At 39.0% G+C, this 17,714-nt stretch overlaps 2 protein-coding genes across 6 annotated transcripts in view; one reads left to right on the top strand and one right to left on the bottom strand.

The window, feature by feature from the left end:
• The first annotated feature begins 722 nt into the window (after positions 1–722).
• On the top strand, positions 723–9,860 carry LOC309693210 (retinal homeobox protein Rx2-like). Its single transcript, XM_082512237.1, has 4 exons — positions 723–1,086; positions 1,596–2,047; positions 5,094–5,350; positions 6,190–9,860. Exons 2-4 carry the CDS (start codon positions 1,765–1,767, stop codon positions 6,628–6,630), a joined length of 981 nt encoding a protein of 326 aa, XP_082368363.1. The 5' UTR covers positions 723–1,086; positions 1,596–1,764; the 3' UTR covers positions 6,631–9,860.
• A 1,425-nt stretch (positions 9,861–11,285) lies between these two features.
• LOC309694326 (dynein axonemal heavy chain 8-like) overlaps positions 11,286–17,714 on the bottom strand; it is a 37,191-nt gene continuing 30,762 nt past the window's right edge. For 4 of the 5 annotated variants that reach the window (XM_082514331.1, XM_082514332.1, XM_082514333.1 and 1 more), the window contains 18 exons: positions 17,514–17,696; positions 17,235–17,340; positions 16,891–17,143; positions 16,527–16,717; positions 16,316–16,437; positions 16,119–16,234; positions 15,818–16,020; positions 15,643–15,716; positions 15,222–15,374; positions 14,954–15,109; positions 13,758–13,874; positions 13,560–13,664; positions 13,301–13,461; positions 13,041–13,197; positions 12,809–12,961; positions 12,222–12,411; positions 11,884–12,005; positions 11,286–11,758 (listed from right to left, as the gene is read on the bottom strand). In XM_082514331.1, coding sequence (XP_082370457.1) covers positions 11,471–11,758; positions 11,884–12,005; positions 12,222–12,411; positions 12,809–12,961; positions 13,041–13,197; positions 13,301–13,461; positions 13,560–13,664; positions 13,758–13,874; positions 14,954–15,109; positions 15,222–15,374; positions 15,643–15,716; positions 15,818–16,020; positions 16,119–16,234; positions 16,316–16,437; positions 16,527–16,717; positions 16,891–17,143; positions 17,235–17,340; positions 17,514–17,696 — 2,850 coding nt within the window. In that variant the 3' untranslated portion in view covers positions 11,286–11,470. Of the gene's footprint in view, positions 11,759–11,883; positions 12,006–12,221; positions 12,412–12,808; positions 12,962–13,040; positions 13,198–13,300; positions 13,462–13,559; positions 13,665–13,757; positions 13,875–14,953; positions 15,110–15,221; positions 15,375–15,642; positions 15,717–15,817; positions 16,021–16,118; positions 16,235–16,315; positions 16,438–16,526; positions 16,718–16,890; positions 17,144–17,234; positions 17,341–17,513; positions 17,697–17,714 lie in introns of those variants that run through there. The other variant, XM_082514334.1, reaches the window with a different exon arrangement.

The raw sequence follows: 17,714 nt of genomic DNA, 5'->3' as shown, positions 1-17,714 counted from the left end.
AAGGATGGGGTTGATCTCTGCAACACCTACTGTAGCATCTACGGCTTTGGCTGTGCCAGCTGCCACGGGTGAATCTTGCAGGCTGCAGAATGAAATACCCAGTGCCACCAATCCAAATCCACTGTGTACTATCAGAAGCAGATCAGCAAGATTATGTGTCGATTATGTGTTGATTTGAGAAATGCAAACATGGTACTGAAGAAAACCTTTTAGCTAAAAAAGTTAAAGGAGTGAAATGGATTATGTTGAAAAATTGACTGCTCAAGCATGAATTACTTAATTATTTGTCAAGTGGGGTGCGACCCCTTACTTAGATCACTATTTTTTGCCTTTTTGGCTTTAAAAAAAAAAAAAAGTATCATTAGACAGTGAAAAGTTATTGCAATGATTATAGTATACATGTATATTTGAACCCAATATATCAGTGTGTATTCCACTTTGAAAAATGTAATGTGATTAAATCCATTTTAATTTATCAAACCTGGTAAAATGAGTAGTGTGAGGATTAAAATCTTTCACTTGCTTGAATGAAACATTATTTTACGTGTTTACAGTGTGCAGCCATTTAAGTGAAGTCTATCTGTGTGTCTTTCCTCTCTTATATTGTCTATAATGAAGGGATTAGTAGGGGGGAAAACTCTCAGTACAAGCCATTATCTTTCAGACAATAGATTTTTTGAAAGAAAGTTTTGTTGAGCCTTCATTAGCAATGGCCTCCCTCTGTGGTCTGAATGCAGGACACATTTGGAGCAATTACTTGACCAGAAAACAACTGTCAGTCATTCTTAAAGGGGAAGGATTCCAATTAATAAACCTCTTAAACTCTTTGATTTTACTAGCATTCAACCTCCAGCTTTGGTGTCTTGTGCGGTTAAGGAGGAGTTTTGTTGGGGGAGACATGTTGCTTGTTCTTTCTGCACAGAACTTCAGCAGTAGGTCATTTGCTCAGTTGTTTGCAGGGGATTTCAAGGACTTAACAGGGAGTAACAAATGCCTACGGTAGATATTGTTAGAGTCAGTTGTCTACTTACGGACTGCAGAGACGTCATGTGCGCAGCCTAGCCTGTGGAAGGAGAACGAAGGAAGGTAAGATTACTTTATGTACTTTCTCGCTATGCATTCGCTCAAATATGTTGATAAACACTTTCTATAAAGCTGATTTATATTTAGGCATGAGATGAGTTAAATTCACTCTTTTGTGCCCTGAAGGCAATCACAAAATGTATCCAGCTAAATTCTTAACCATGCTGATTGCCTTCCTATTTGACAAACTTGAATCGCATTACAATAGAAATGGGAATCAGTGTAAACTCAGGATCAGCTCAATTTAAAAAAAAAAAAAGAAGAAAATTTTACTCACTCAACTTGTTTAATTATGTAAAATAGTTTTTACTAATTCATAATTCTTCCAACTTTTACCAGAAGCTAATATTCCCAATAGGGACTCCTACTCTCATTTTAAACTAAAGGATCACGATGAGCAAACTGGGGCTCCCGTAAAGTCCATCAAGACTAATAACAAACCGTTAAATTACCTTCAAGTGCAGAACTTTACATTTTTGTCTTTTTTTTCTTTCCTTTTATTTCTTTTGCAGACAGATATGTGAATTGGCTTTGCTCTTGTGGAAACGGCCTGCACACTCCACAAAATTCTGCTCTGCTGCTCTATGTGAAGCAGAACAACAGGTGCTCTGCCTCGTCTCACTTGGTAGCCTTTTGCTTTTCTCTGACAAGGAAAAAGAGACAGTGTCTCCGAAGGTTCGAATGCATTTGTCAATGGATACCCTGGGAATAGTGGATGATAGTTGCCTAGACAACTATGACATGGCAAAAGGTGCTGGGTCAAGTGCCGGAGGCAGGGTTCACAGTATCGATGTCATACTGGGATTCACTAAAGACCAGGACCCTTTACTCCATTCAGCAGAAAGTGATGAAAGCCAGAAAGCAAATGAAGCAAACCCTCAGGATCCTGAAAAGATGGTCCCATCGGACCACTACGCTCACCTACCAGACCTCGGAGACAGCTCCCAAAATTCTTCCTACCATGGTGAGTCTTTTAATAAAAGGCATAAAAACCAGGAAGTTTTTTCCTCTCAGTTTAAATCATTGAGGGGATTTTCTTGTTAACCGACTAAAGAGTGGAATTAAACCTGTACTAAGGTTGTTAAGATCTTGTACATCCAGTTTAAACATAGTACACACATTTCTGTATCAGTGCTCAGGCGCTTTAAGCCATCATGTTAATTGAGTTGCTTTTCTGAAACAACTTGTTTAAATACACTAGTTTTGCACCTCATGCAAAGCTATTTAACAATAAGATGCAATTAGTTCTGGCAAGTGGTAAAGTAACTGACAAACTTACTGTACTGTAATATTTAAGTTTGTGTACATGCTAAGGACAAAAAATAAGCATTACTCCAAACTTTACAGCCCATCAAATTCAAAAGTTAGCCCAAGTGTTTAAATAACTTCAAGCACCCAAATTAAACTGCTCACTACTGAGTTTCATCAGCAAAAATTATACATAGATGAATAGATGGTGTGGTTTAATTTTATCTATATCTTTTGACTAACGCTCTTTTATACAAAATGAAGATGTGAAATACATTTAGTGTCTTTTACATAATTTTACTTTACTTTCACTTCGGCACTTAAACAAGAAAGAAAGCTATCTTACTCTCTTCATACTTGTTAGCTGCAGGTGTAGCTACTAACACAAAAACTGATTACATATTATTATGTTTTACTTGTAAAGTAACTGGTACATCTCACTGGAAAGCAGACCATCCAGTTTGCCATATTTCTTCCTTTACCTTCTGAGGATGAAAGTAGTGCCTGTCGATACAAGCAAGGCAGGTGGGACCAGTTTGAAATTAACTAAAATTGAGTGTAATAAGTATTTAAGAATAAAGTTAATTGTCCTGCATATATCATAACCAGAATTACAAAGCGCTGTAGAACAACTAGATAGAAAAACAATTAAAAACACAGTTTATGTGTATGAACAAACAGTTTACACAGACAGGAAAAATAATAAATACAACTAAAACAAAAAGACTAATATAAAACAAAGGATAAGCCCCAAAATATATTGTATTTTCTTCACTTGTATAACACTTTTTAGAACACATCGATGCAAACCAACCAATTCTAAAATTGAAAAACAATTAAGTTTAACTGGATGTTTTAACCTCTTAAGCCCCAAGCCTAACTGATCTCCTGCCTTTTGCCCCCGTATCAGGGGGCGTTGGGGCTTAAGAGGTTAAAACTTGAGATGTACATGGCTCAGATCTCCAAGAATAAGAATTATTATCGTTATAGAGCACATCGTTCATCGTGGTTTTAGCACAGAAAAGAGCTTGATGTCATTTATCGGGACCAAAGATAAAGATTTAATTAGTTGTATCTGACAGTGACTTGACTGAAGAGGATTTGTGTCTCCCTGGTCTTTCCCAGGAGACAGAGCTGTTTATTTCATTAGCAGCGAGCTGAATGACAACAAAGGAAACAGTTAATATGTAGTATGGTTCCACTGGCTTTTATTGAGGGTTCCTTTATGACAACTCATTAGCTTAAAAAAACCTATGCGCTTTTAATGAGCTTACATGCTATATGCTACAGATATGTCATGCTACACTGCTATATGTTTTTAATTTTTGGGAAAACGACAAATTTCTTCTGCCTTGCACACTTTAAAGAGTTAAAACTGTGTGTGATTATAGACACCTCCATATTTACAGTGGCCATGCTTCAGTGTGACTGTTTGCTGGACAACAATACATATTTCATACACATTTTGTGGACAAGGGTTGAATTCTGGACTGTAAAAGATGACACACACAAAAATCCTGTTTATGAAGGATGAAATAAAGCATGGTCGAATATACATTTCTGTGCAACTGCTATTTTATTACATATCTTTATCGTGAGTCTTTATCCCTGCAAGTTAAAAATATAATTCCAAAGCCAAACAGTAGTTCTGCACCAGCTTTGAAACTTGTACCTCAAAACTGTGTTTTAATATTTAATGTAGGGTTTACTATAATGTGCATTAAACACGAGTCCCTTTAAATAAGTTTTAAAGTTCGGCAGTTTAGGTTGATTTGACTGGACGCGACTTTAGAGAGGCAAGGCTGAGATGGTTTGGACATGTGCAGAGGAGTGATAGTGGATATACTATATATAAGGTTGTAGAGAATGAAGCTCCCAGGCAGGAGGAAAAGAGGACGACCACAGAGAAGATTCATTTATGCAGAGAAGGAGTAGGTGAAAATTGTGACAACAGAGGATGCTAGGGACAGGGTGAGGTGGAGGTGGAGGATCCCTAAAGGGAGCAGCCAAAAGAAGAAGAAAAGCAAGTTGGTTTGTTAAATTAAACATAAAAAAAGAAAACAACCTACATTGAAAGATTTGGAAGACTGTTCTTTGATTTGTATAAAAGCAGTCACTTTCTCCTCACGTGCACTTTTAGAACAAAGATACTTTTTATCCATGACCATATTGCGTGGAACAATTTGCTATGACTAATGAGCTTTGGTACATCACTCACATGACTCCCTTGCTCTACATCCATTTCTTAGAAAGCACAATCGGCACTACAACTGTTTACCTGGCTCGTGCAGAAGCCAGTTGTCAGGGACTTGCAGGTTTAACTGGTAGCATCTGTCACTATGGGATTACTGCAGGGAGGAATTCAGTGAAAGACATGATGTCATTTAGACCTAGCCCTAACCCACCCTAAGGTTCATAAGCCTTTAAAGGGCTTTGAAAAGAGTTTTCAATCATTGATTTGTTTTAACATGGAAGCTAATAAAAGATTTCACTTTCTTAGTTGGTGGTAGAATAATGCATAAAACATTTCCCCCAAAGTATTCACTTCTTATTAGAAAAATCTTACATATATCAGGTTTTCTCGGTTTCTGATGACTGAAATAACAAAGGGCAATTAGACCATTTATTATTGTTTGCCATAAAGTGGAAATATATAACAAATGTTGGACATTTAAGTAGTGTGCAATTTAAGCCGAAACATCAAAGCACTTTAAAACCTTAGTTTCACTGCTCGGTTGTGTCCTTTTGTTGTTGTTTTTTAGAATCTGACATTTTCTCTGGTGACAAATGTGAGGGAGAGATGAGCAACTTGCAAAAGGAGGCAGATGATGCTGAGGGATCACCAGAGACCACTAACGATGAAGAGCACGCTAAAAAGAAACACAGAAGAAACCGCACCACTTTCACCACCTATCAGCTTCATGAGCTGGAGCGAGCCTTTGAGAAATCTCACTATCCAGATGTCTACAGCCGTGAAGAGCTGGCAATGAAAGTCAACTTGCCTGAGGTTCGAGTTCAGGTAAAGGCAATGTATATGAAGATATAAGCACATGTCATCCAGATATTCTCACAACCTAAATAACACCACATGGACTGATGGATAGTGTTTACCAATCTTCCAACAGAAATCCATGAAAGAAATGAATATTTACCAACCGTTTGTGTTTGATGAAGGGTTAGAAAAAATCAAAAAAGTAATATGGAACCTGAGTGGGATGGTGTTGATATGGAAGATTATTTGTTCACCTTTTAACAAACATGCTTTTTCTTGGAGGATTCATTATTCAAAGCTAATGATCCGATGACCATATTGCCTGAAACTCTTTGGCATGATTAATGGGCTTTGGTACACCTGACTCCATTTCTTGGAAAGTCGAATCACTGTTTACCTGGCTCGTGCAGAACTCAGTTAAAGTCTCTGTTTAGATTAGAGAAGGCACAGACTTACAGGTTTAACTGGAAGCATCTGTTACTATGGGATTACTGCAAGGGAAAATTCAGTGAAAGGCATGATGTCATTTGCAAAAGGTGCAGCTATTGGTAGTAAAAAAATTTTTTATTTCATTCAGAATCAATTTTAAGGATTTACTTAGTTTTTTCACCATGCAATCATATGGCATTTAACTGTTAATGCCCTTTATGTTCACTATTGCCCAGAAAGCAATTGTCCACTTTTAGGTCAAATACTGTGCACACAGACACAGAAAAAAATATTGCACCAACTTGTGTTATTACTAGAAAATAGTACATTTGCAGCCTCCATAGTCTCCAAGATATATTTTATTAATATTTTAGTTCTTGCTAATGTAATTCAAGGCTTCCTTGTCCATGCATTTCATATCATTTTGTTCGGTTCAGGTGTGGTTCCAAAATCGAAGGGCAAAGTGGAGACGTCAAGAAAAGATGGACACCACAACCATGAAGCTCCAGGATTCCTCCATGCTATCCTTCAACCGTCCACCGATGACTCCAAACGTGGGGCCAGTAGCCAATCCAATGCCGCTAGATCCCTGGCTGACCTCACCTATTTCCAGTGCCACACCCATGCATACCATTCCAGGTTTCATGGGTTCACCTCAGAGCCTGCAACCCACCTATCCAAGTCAAAGCTTCCTTAACGCCCCGCCAACGATGGTCCAGTGTATGCAGCCACATATGGGGCCACCTCCTTATCAGTGTCCTCCCAGCTTCAATGACAAATACCCAACGGAGGATGACAGGAGTTCAAGCATTGCAGCACTCAGGATGAAGGCCAAAGAGCACATTCAGTCAATGGATAAAACCTGGCAGCACATGTGATGTGAAGCAGACAGATTTGATTTAGCTGGTTCTCTATCACATCAAGACTATCTCTCCACTCTGTTACATATTCCATATGTAGGGGAAATGATTCCCCTTTGTCAGGGTGTGCGGATACTTCTTTAAGACACTCCGGCTTGCCCAGTCAGGCCCCACAGCTTGACTATAAAACAGCTGTGGAGATGTGAACGGAATGTGTCTCCGAGCCTAAAGGCTGGAGATATAGTCTCTCACTCAGAGATCCGAGGTTACAATGTAACCACATGTTCCGTTAATGTTTACAAACTCCCTTTAAAGCGTTTGACTCGTGTTCCAGTGACGCGGACACGTGATACCAAAGAATTTTTTTTAAATCTATTTTATGTCTAACAAACATCTAACCATTTAAAAAAATCACTTTAAAATGTTTACCCTTGTTTTAACCCTACAAATACAATTAAATCCCTGCCAGGTTCTTGAACAGACTCTTGTTTAACTTTTGTAATCATTCATTTTGTAAACCTTTAGTGAATCTCTATTGAACTGAGATGAGAGATGACACATAGAGTCATGTTGGCAGAAGTAGCAATGTTTTTGTATTGTACTACAACTTGATGAAAAATTCATACTTGAGATTTTATAATTGAGTTGTGTTCTGACTGTTTTGTGGTGGTAAGATATTTTACAACACACACACTGTCACCGTTTATGGATGCATTATGTACAGGTATTAATGATATATGTTATTTCGATATAAGATTTCAGAGCTCCTATGAAGTAACTATGACCAATTAGTTGCCTGTTAAAGGGCCCCAGAGCTCCTCTGTTTTATTGTAAATTTAATTAGTTTGATGTTTTTCTTTCATTTGCTGCAAAGAAAGTGAAAATGTGCATTCAAAGCCAGTTTTCCACTAATATCAATTTTATTTAGTCTTTATAGGGAATATGAGTGTTAATGGGCTTTTGAAGAGCACCGAGTTCTGATGGGGGGAGGTTATCGTAAGTCATGGAGCGTAATCTATCTTGGAGGCTAATCTAAACAGACATGCACACCTCTTAACACCTAATTACTGCTTTTAAAGCGATTAACCCTGGATTCTCAGCCATAGACAAAGTGCCCTCAAATGGCCCTGAAAACTCTTTTTCGAGCTCTGGTTTACATGGCCCCTGCTCTAAAACTGTGACAATTATAATATTAATTAATTGATACAGAAAATATATTTTTTTAATAATGGAGGGTCTTAGAAAAATGCATACACTATCGGTCTTAGAGCCACAAATCGACCACGCCCAAAAAAGTGCTATAAAAAATTTATATATTAATATTTTTTTCCACTTTAAATTAGCCAATCTTTTAGACCTACTTCTCCTTGAAATATTCATGTCAAGTTTTAATTACATTTCGCGGATTTTAACCCTTTATATCCCGGTTTCGTCACATGAGCGCACTGCTTTTTTTGCCCCAAAAAACAAAAAACTTGAATATTTTCCAAAAAAAACATTTGAGGTAATATTCAATTGTTATTATAATTAGGCCTTTAGATGGACTAAAGATTGGCACCAACAGTCATTTCGATCGCCTTTTATTTTTTTTCCAGGAGCGCATTTCATAAAATGCACACTATCGACCACGCCCAAAAAGTGCTATAAAAAATTTATATATTAATATTTTATTCCACTTTAAATTAGCCAATCTTTTAGACCTACTTCTCCTTGAAATATTCATGTCAAGTTTTAATTACATTTCGCGGATTTTAACCCTTTATATCCCGGTTTCGTCACATGAGCGCACTGCTTTTTTTGCCCCAAAAACATAAAACATAAAATATTTTCCAAAAAAAACATTTGAAGTAATATTTTATTGTTATTATAATTAGGCCTTTAGATGGACAAAAGATTGGCACCAACATTAATTTCGATCCGTTTTTAATTTTTTTTGCAAAAGCCGAAAATGTCCCCAGGCGGCGCTGCTGCTCCTGCTCCCCCGGGGAGGAGTGCCTCTGCCGGGGGTGTGTTTCGCGCAGCGCCGGAGCATATGGTTCGGTTCCCGTGTCTGCAGCACACACTTCCGCTACCACGTGAAAACAAATACGTCATTTCCTGTTGATTAAAAAAAATTAATGCACCCTCAAACGATCCTAAGGTCATAAAATGGTCTGGAACGAGCAGCGGGCCAAGCTGCTGCTGTACGCGGGAAATTAGTCTGCCTTTTCCGGGTATCTGTCTCGAGCAGGCCGCTGGAGAAGGTGTGTATGTTCCAGCAGGCGTCACATGTGGAGCAAGGGCGCCACCCGGTGGACAAATAAAAAAAATTACAACTCTAAGGCCAGTACTGCAAGCGGAAGCGGAAACATAACCGATCACGATTGATTTGACCGTAATTTTTTTGCCGTGAAAAATAGCGTTTATAATGGGTTTCAATGGGGCACAAATCGACCACTAGGACCAATAGTGTAAGTTTATCGCTAGCTTAGCCACTGAAGCTAATTTCCGGAAGTCATACTGAAATTTTAACAGTAAATGTGACCGAACTTTTTTTTGCAGACTTTCGCTATATTCCATTCAACACTGTGCAAATGGCATGTAATCGAAATTTGAAAATAGCCACAAATCGACCCAAGACTCTCCAGGGGTTTTTAATCATGATTTCATCTTCATGTTGATCCATTTTGTCTGCTCATTATTTGAATGTTGACTAAATATTCACTTAGGTCAGGTGGAGTTGGAATTAAAAGATTAATGGGTGGTGGAAGTCTCTCTTATCTCTTGGAATTAGAAGAGTTGAATGTAACTGTTGGACCACAAATAAACAATCTTTTACTGAGACATGTATGCATTAAGTCAATGCTGAAGGGTACTGGAAAAATGTTCCCTCTCAATTTTCCTTCTGCTTCTTATGGAATTTGCAAGGACTTCTAAATATGCTTAATTCTATATGTCAAAAGTACTGTATTAGCAATACATGTATAAGGGTAATACTAATAAGTAAGGTTATGAGGGAAGTATTCACAAATATTGTCTGTATATCCCATCCTTGAGAAACGGCACCATCAACAGTCAGTTTTACAGGCTTTGCTGCTCTTAGTGATCACCCTGATCATAAAACCAAAGAGAAAAAGAAGATTTCACAAACGTTTGAAGATGTTTGTTTTCTGTTTTCAATTATATTTCGAACCCCTTTATGTTTTTAGGCACGTGACTTTTATTTTCCAAATGCAAGACCCAGAATAAAGTTACAGAGCACAACTGTTGATTGTGGACCTTGTTTTTCTCTCCACGCATCCATTAGCCACCAACATGACTTTGTACTGTTAATGAGTGCTGGTGTACAATAGGCCATGTAAGATGTGACCGAGAGAGCTGGCCTGACGGAGGCCTGTTGTGCTCGTGCAGGCCTGTGGAACCTTGCCAGGCTGTTAGGCAGATGAAGCTCCACTCCATCAGGCCCAACCGGGGGTGTCAGGGGCCCTGCCTGCCAGGACGCTAAGGCCACAAGGGCTCAAGCTGTATTGAGCCCTTGTGGCCAGTAGCCTAGGTGGCTTAATTGCCCCGTTTATTTTGGGACCAATGATTGTATAAAGGGCTATTATGCATCCAAGTACTCTGCAACAATGCCTTTTAAACCTTTATTTAATCTGGATGAAAACTCTTGAGATTAAGAACCTCTTTGGCAAGAATGTCCTGGGCCTTCTGAAGAAATCTCACGCAAGCACACCAACAACATGCAGTCCACACAGCAGCGCCCTGCATGGGCTCAAACTTACACTTGCTCCACACTGATATGTCTTGTCTGATAGACACCATGAACTCCACAACCATTATTTTTAGGATATTTGCCATCAGAGATTGTCTGATTTTAGAAAAGCCTCTTATTAGAGGTGTTCAGGCTCAGTATAAGGAGTCAAAATTCTCTCTCTGCTTTGGTTTGCAGTTAGAGTGCAAATAAACGAATACCATTTACATGCCTTAGTAGTTAAGCACAATAAAGCAGTAGAATGACTTCAGATGAAAACTGTCTATGCTATATTTAGCCTTAACCAATTCTCACCACACCTTTGTCAGAAAGACTTAAAGCAGCAAATCCCAGAATATGTCCAAGACACACTCAGAAACAGCAATTCATTACACAAATTATTGTGTTATTTTGCTTGGCCAAGCATGACCTTCTCCGAGTCTCAGGCTCTAGTTAACAAGCTGGCTAGCGGGACGTGGTCCACGGTGGAAATAATGAGAGTAAGGAGCGGAAATAATTGGGTTTGATTAAGAACGTTTTTTAAAGGGACACCCTTTTCCTCTGCAGATCCCTTAGAGGATGAGGGGGCTTGAACACTGGCGCCAGTTGTTTGTCTTTGCTCCTGTCTTCACTTTGAAAATAAGTTTCTCAAACAGTGCTCCCTGCTTTGTCTCACAGACCTGCATGGCTGTATTTACAGTTTTCAGAATGATATTTTTCTTCTGAATAACCATTTTTAATAATGACAAAGAAAAATGAAATAACACTTCACCCTTTATCGAAATAAACGTTTTAAAGTCAAAAGTAATCACTAGTTTTTTTCTTATTTTAATTCTCTAATCATATATATAAAAAAAAATGCATAGGAGACAAAAACATGACCAAAGTTTTGATTATTTATTTCATTTCAGAGATCAGTTTATTAAGTAAACATGTAGTTTAAGTCACCCACACTAACTACCCAGCTCAGAACACAAACATAAAATTGAAAAAGATGAAATTACTTTACACCACTAGGAGGAACTGTCAAGACTCCATCTATGTTAAAAGAGTATGCTTTTCTGAAGGAAATGTAATTATTTCTGTTTTTATCACTTTTACACGTTAGTAAAGATAAGCAACTGTTTTTTATTTGATGTCACAGAGCAGGGCAACCCCACGCAGGATCCAGTGGTCTGGTGACTGGACTGTAGGCAACATCACTGCTGTGATGTAGTTCAGGTCTGTGCGCTTTGGCTTCTTGTAGATGGGGCACACATAAAGCTCAGGATGCGGAGGGGCAGTGGAGTTGACAGCGAACATGTGAATGACAGGCAAGGGTGTAAACAACACTTTGGGTGAGGACTCGATGAGACGGGTGTTCTTTCTGTCCCAGCCAGCACCATCAACGTACAAACCATAGACATAAACTCCCTCCTATTGAAGAAAGGCAGTCAATGACAGGATAGTCCATTATTTTATTCTCTCTTTAATAAAAAAAAAATCTGTTAGTCAATTGCCTGTTATTCACAATTTTCAGAAAATACTGCATTTTAACTCACTGTTGGTGAGGCTGTGATCTCCTCCTTTGTGTGCTTGAGTACTTTGTTGTTGAGTGTGACCGTGTCCAGAGCCCAGCCTTTGTTCGCTCTGGTTACTTCTTGCCTCATGGCTGTCAGAAATCCTGCAAACATCCAAATAAAGACAGGATTAGCATCAGTGTGAAGGATTTTATTCCCAGTTGACGGTAACATTTTTAGGTTTTCAACCAACTGACAGCTGGTTTTATTTATCTTCATTTAGCTTCAAAGTACAGTGTTAGGGATCGATATCAGCAGTCCTGCTTGTTTTCTCATTGGCTGTATATGATACCAGTAAAATGCTCAAAGGTTCAACTAACCCTGTGGGTTGAAGAAGCCTGTCATCCAAAATGTTTTTGGTCTTCCTTCAAACACCCAACTGTGGAACTGTTTGTTTCTCTCCAGGAGCTCAGTGAACCAAAAGCCTAGCGTGGAAGACTCCCAGGAGATTTTCCTCCACAGGTTTGGCACACGGGCATCAAAAATATTGTCGAGGGCATCACGCAGGTTCTAGGAGTGAAGTACAGACTTTAAAACTTCATGAGTGCAATTAATCGTATAGTTTAATCACTATGTGTAAAAAAAGAAATAAACCATTTCTGAAGTTAACAGTTAAAATGATTCCAAATATGGGGCGGGGGATCGTGGCTCAAGAGTTGGGAGTTTGCCTTGTAATCGGAAGGTTGCCGGTTCGAGCCCTAGTTTGGACAGTCTCTGTCGTTGTGTCCTTGGGCGAGACACCTTACCCGTTGCCAGTGTCCGGCAGCCTCGCCTCTGTCAGTGTGCCCCAGGGTGGCTGTGGCTACAATGTAGCTTGCCATCACCAGTGATGACTGGATGTGTAAAGCGCTTTAGGGACTATTAAACTGCTATATATGTTAATATTTGAACAGAGAAGTAAATTTACCTCGCTCATTATTATAGTGCCATCGATGGCCAACTTCAGGTCTGTCAGACTTATGCGCACCAAACTTATAATCCTTTGCATTCGATCTACTTCCTGACGTAGGAAGATGTTCATTGGGTTAAGCGCTCCCATCTTCAAGAGCCTCGCTTTGACCTTAACCAATCAAAGTGACAGCCATTAGATTTTAGTTCATGTAAACGTGACAAAAAAGCATTTGAACAGACAAACTGACCTCATGAGGTACATAGTTAGGAGGCAGCTTCTCCAACATGTCCTGTGCCATGTTATAAACAACAGACTCTCGAGTCACTCCTGATCCCCCTCCACTTTCCTTGGGCTGAATATTTGTGATTGTGTCTAGCACTTCAGCAGATGTGTTTGTCTGGTACCTGGTTAATATTCGTTACAGAGCAGAAATGCGTGGTTAGCAATTATATCAGCAATTACAAGCAAAGCATTCAATGTTTCGTGATGACCACATCCTCTCCTTACGTGATATCAGCATTAGAGTGCAGTCCTAATGCCTGGGGTGAATCCACAGTGGGCAAGCTCTGAATATATTCCATGTACTCCTCCACTGTCTCGCACACAGGAATCTTATAGCCCGTGTAAAAGCAAAATGCTGGATCAAACATCTTTTTACTGAACCACACCTGCAGAAAGAAATGCAAAATGCAGAGTAACCAGGATATAAACCTTTATTCATCAGTGAAAGGTAACTCAAAAACAAACATAAAACTGGGATTCTTACACGAGAGAAACACTTCAACAGGCGTTTGTCATAGTCATCTGTGACTCTTCCTCCATATTGCACCTCAGCTAGCATGTATTGCACAGTTACCCATGACACATCATGCTGGAAAAAAACGAACAAACCACACACTGGTAAGTGAGGGCAGACGATGCGAACTCATTTTTCTTTTTTACACTGTCCCAGATGAATCCTCACCTTCTTGTAGCGACAGTCATCCAAGTGCTTTTCAACAAATTCAACACTTGCTGTGAAATCAGCTGAGTTGAACTCATAAGGTATGTTCCAACCCAATGGTCCGAACTTGCGTCGCTCCTTAAAAACAGAGGAATAAATAAATAAATAAATAAATTTAAAAATATGAAACCAAATCAATTTACATGGCTTCTCACCAGGTCCTCTAAAAGGTCCTGCTTGACAGCATTTTTGTCTTGGTTACACTGGCTCCCCAATGAAGTTTAGGGTTTAATTTATAAATACGGCGATCACTTTCAGAGCCTTTCACAGTCAGATGCCTTCTTATATCGGTGAATTACTTCAACCAAACATGTCTAGATCTCTGGTGTCACCTTATTAATGCTTGTTGGCTGTGCCTCGGTCCAGATTAAAGACAAAAGGTGATGTGATTATGGCCGCAGAGCTTTGGAACTCGCTTTCATTGAAACTAAGATCTCTGGACACTGTTGATATCTGTGCACGTTTGCTTTTATTTAGCATTATCTTTTAAAGTTTTTATTTTTAATTTGGTTTATATCAACTTCTGAAAATGTAAAAGACTTTGAGAATTTTGTTCTTGGAAGGCGCTATATAAATAAACCGTACTAACAAACAATCAGGATCAGAGTAACTGCAATTAAACTTTGACAGACTGGTGAAGGTTTTTAAATAACTGCAGTATAATTAATAAATTCAGATAGATTGCCAAAATGTTGCAATCAGTGTGTAATCTAGCTATATTCTTATGTCAAAATAGGTTACTGAGGGTCATTTTGTAGTTAAATTGTCATGCTGCAGACACTACATTAACTTTTGTGGGGATTTCCAGATGGTAATTAATGCCAAATTAAATTAATTAATTCATGTGAATTTCTGTATAACCTGATATCACCGCATTTTTTGCATGATTGCATGAAATTTCCAACTTCACCCAATTAAATTTAAAAAAACTGATGTAAGACTGTAGATCCCAAGCTGACTGCACACAGGCTCAATAATTCTGGTGTGGTTTTCAACCAGTTTTCCCCTAGTGTGCCTTTAGAATTCAGAGTGATGATTCTCACTTATCATAACACACACAATTAAGAATTCTCGAAGTCAGTGATCCTTACATTTGTATATTATTCTGGCCTGAATCATGTCAGGAGCTACACTGATTATCTTAACCTGGACAGTACCTGCACAGCAGTGTGGAGAAAGGCCACACTGTACAACAAGGGCTTCCACGTGGGCTGGTTGCATACTTCCAACTGCTCCCGTGAAATTCCTGCAAATGTTCGTTTCAAGCCAGCACGTATTCCCTGGGGTGGATCGTTAGTAAATTTGATGGAGGACTAGAGGTAAAGGGTTGAGAAATATTTGCTTTAAGCTTGTACACAGCATCGGGTCAAGATGGGAAGTAATAAATGAAGTGCTGCAGCATACAAAAGCTTTGTCAAATGTCACCTGTAAAAGTGTGATGGAGAATCGATTGTGTGGCTCTGTGGTGATCCACACTCTAAAAGTATTGTGCATGGTGTCTGCAGCTGTGATAGTTTCGAGCAGCTCATCCATAAACTCCAAGCCCAGGTGACAGTTTTGCAGTAACACCCAGCCTCCCTATACGTATCCAGGTACAGAGACCACAGATTAGGTGAAATACTCAGCCATTATTAGGGTTATAGTACAATGTGATTGGATATCGTAAAGCTCTTCTTTAATGCTCTATCTGATAGAACATTACTCAACAAGCAGTATATCTGAGAGCAGACACAAACAGGTCAGCAAATTTGTGCATGAGCAGGGAGGGAGATGATTAGCAACTGGAAAACAAAAACTCATGTGCTAAAATGAAAGGATCATGCTCTTCATTGAATTGTATTCACACCTCTATCATTGATGTCTTAACAAGCTTCCTTGCATGCACCTCTTGTCCTTGTCCCATGGAAATTGCACTACATTCTGTAGGATGAAACAATGCAATGACAAATCATCTTCTAAGTTAAAACTGCAAATTAAAGGTTGTAGTGTAGTGTAGTGTTTTATGGTTTAGTCAAACTCACTAAGTTGAAGTTTCTTAGCTAGTGCTTCAATTTGCTCTGTGGGATCTGAGCCCATAGAAAGGAAGCAAATTAAAGGGGTGCGAGGGTCACTTTCCTCCCATGTGCTGTGAAGGTTCAAGATGACAGGCTCAGCAAACCTTATGCCCAAAGAATCTCCCACATATTTTACAGCCTGAGACAAGGTACGGTCAGGACACCAGGACCTGTGGGAAAAAAACCCAAACTTATATGGTTATTGTCTTGTGTATGTATGTGTGTTTAAAAACACAACCACATAAAAAGACCAGCAGGACAATCCAACCTTATCAACAAGAGTTTATGGAAAACATCAAGAGAGTTGTATCCATCTGGAATGACACCTTCTTCTGGTGCATCAAGACTGACCCAAGCTTTCCAATGTTTTCCACTTTGAGACACCTATAAAATATATCAATATTAACTCTGTAAGTACACAACAGCAGAAACCTCAAATTTATGATCTGTGGAAAGTAGCCTCACCTGCTTTACAATGTTTGTGAATTGTGGCAATTTGCTGAGCTCCACCAAGTTTAGCCATACCATATCCAAGATCCAACTGAATGGTTTTGAGGGGCAGGTCTTCAGGTCCAGAGCCGCTCCACCTATTTAGACATTTAATGAGCTCATCATGTTTTATAGCAATAACAGAAAGGTGCAAAATTACATTTCCTGGAAGTGCCGATGACCTCACCTTTAATAAGAACCTGAAATTTGTTGTGCTCTATTCTGTTATTCTGTATGTCAATCTTGAGGGCCAGCAAAAGGGTAAAGATGAACTTGTGGTTTTCATACAAGCCTCTGACGGTGTATCTGAACACCTCAAAAGTCAGATATTCAATGATGTTTTCAATTCGCTTCTGAGTTTTTGGGGACTTTTCAGACCTGCAAAAACAAATTCACAGTAAGAGTAAGTAGACTCTTACTTGCTTACTCTTACCTTACTGTTAGAGTAAGCCATACTTACTCTAATGTGAATTTTATCAAAGCCTTATGCTTCATACTTCATAAGAGACACACATTTTTCAGTATATAAACTGGTACTGGTGAAAACATACCTTTCCAGTGACAGGTCAAAGATTTTCAGGAACTGACTCAGGGACGTCTGGTACATGACATTAACCATGCTCATCTCTGTGATGAGGAAGTAAAGGATGCTGCCTCGAGAGGCAACAGGACGATATTCTGCTTGAGCTATATAGATCTTCACCTCTGCTTCTGCTGCAACGCTGAGCTTTGCACTAACTTCTGCTGCGGTTTGCTTAGTTGTAGTCAGAATGCCGATCATGGACTCGTCATCAACTAAAGAACCTTTAATCACACAGAAACAGCTTTTTTAATAGAGCAGTAAATAAAATACAAGTATGTCTTAGATGTTAACATACAGAAGAAACAGGGTTACCCTTAGTACTGCTGAGTTTGTACAGCAGGTTGTCTTCCAGCTCTTGCATTTTTCTCTTATTAGCAGTCACATCTTTAATTAGCTTTAGTCTTTCGGCTTCTAATTCCTATTAAATAAATAATTGTAAAATTTCTGTGTAACCAAATGCCCCATCAATATTACATGCGGGATACTGAAATAACTTTTCATCAAACACATTAAAAAATGCACTGATTTTCACAATGCATTAGTACATTTTCTACCACTAACCAATGTGAGGGGAGACTGTTTTCCACTGACCTGTTTCTCTCTGAGGATAACACGGCCAAGCAGCTGGTTCTCTAGACCCTTCATGTTAACAGTGAAATCAATGATGGAAGTCTTGGCACTGACTTCTGGGGAATATGCTGGATTGGGCAGCTTGGTGGTTATATAGAGTTGGAAACCATCCATTACATTTACTTCTTTGTCTCCCACTTTGACCTAAACAAATCCGATTTA

Source organism: Aulonocara stuartgranti, assembly GCF_965226115.1.
Source record: "Aulonocara stuartgranti genome assembly, chromosome: 18".
Classification (NCBI taxonomy): Eukaryota; Metazoa; Chordata; class Actinopteri; order Cichliformes; family Cichlidae; genus Aulonocara; species Aulonocara stuartgranti.
This window is presented reverse-complemented; position numbering and strand designations above follow the sequence as displayed.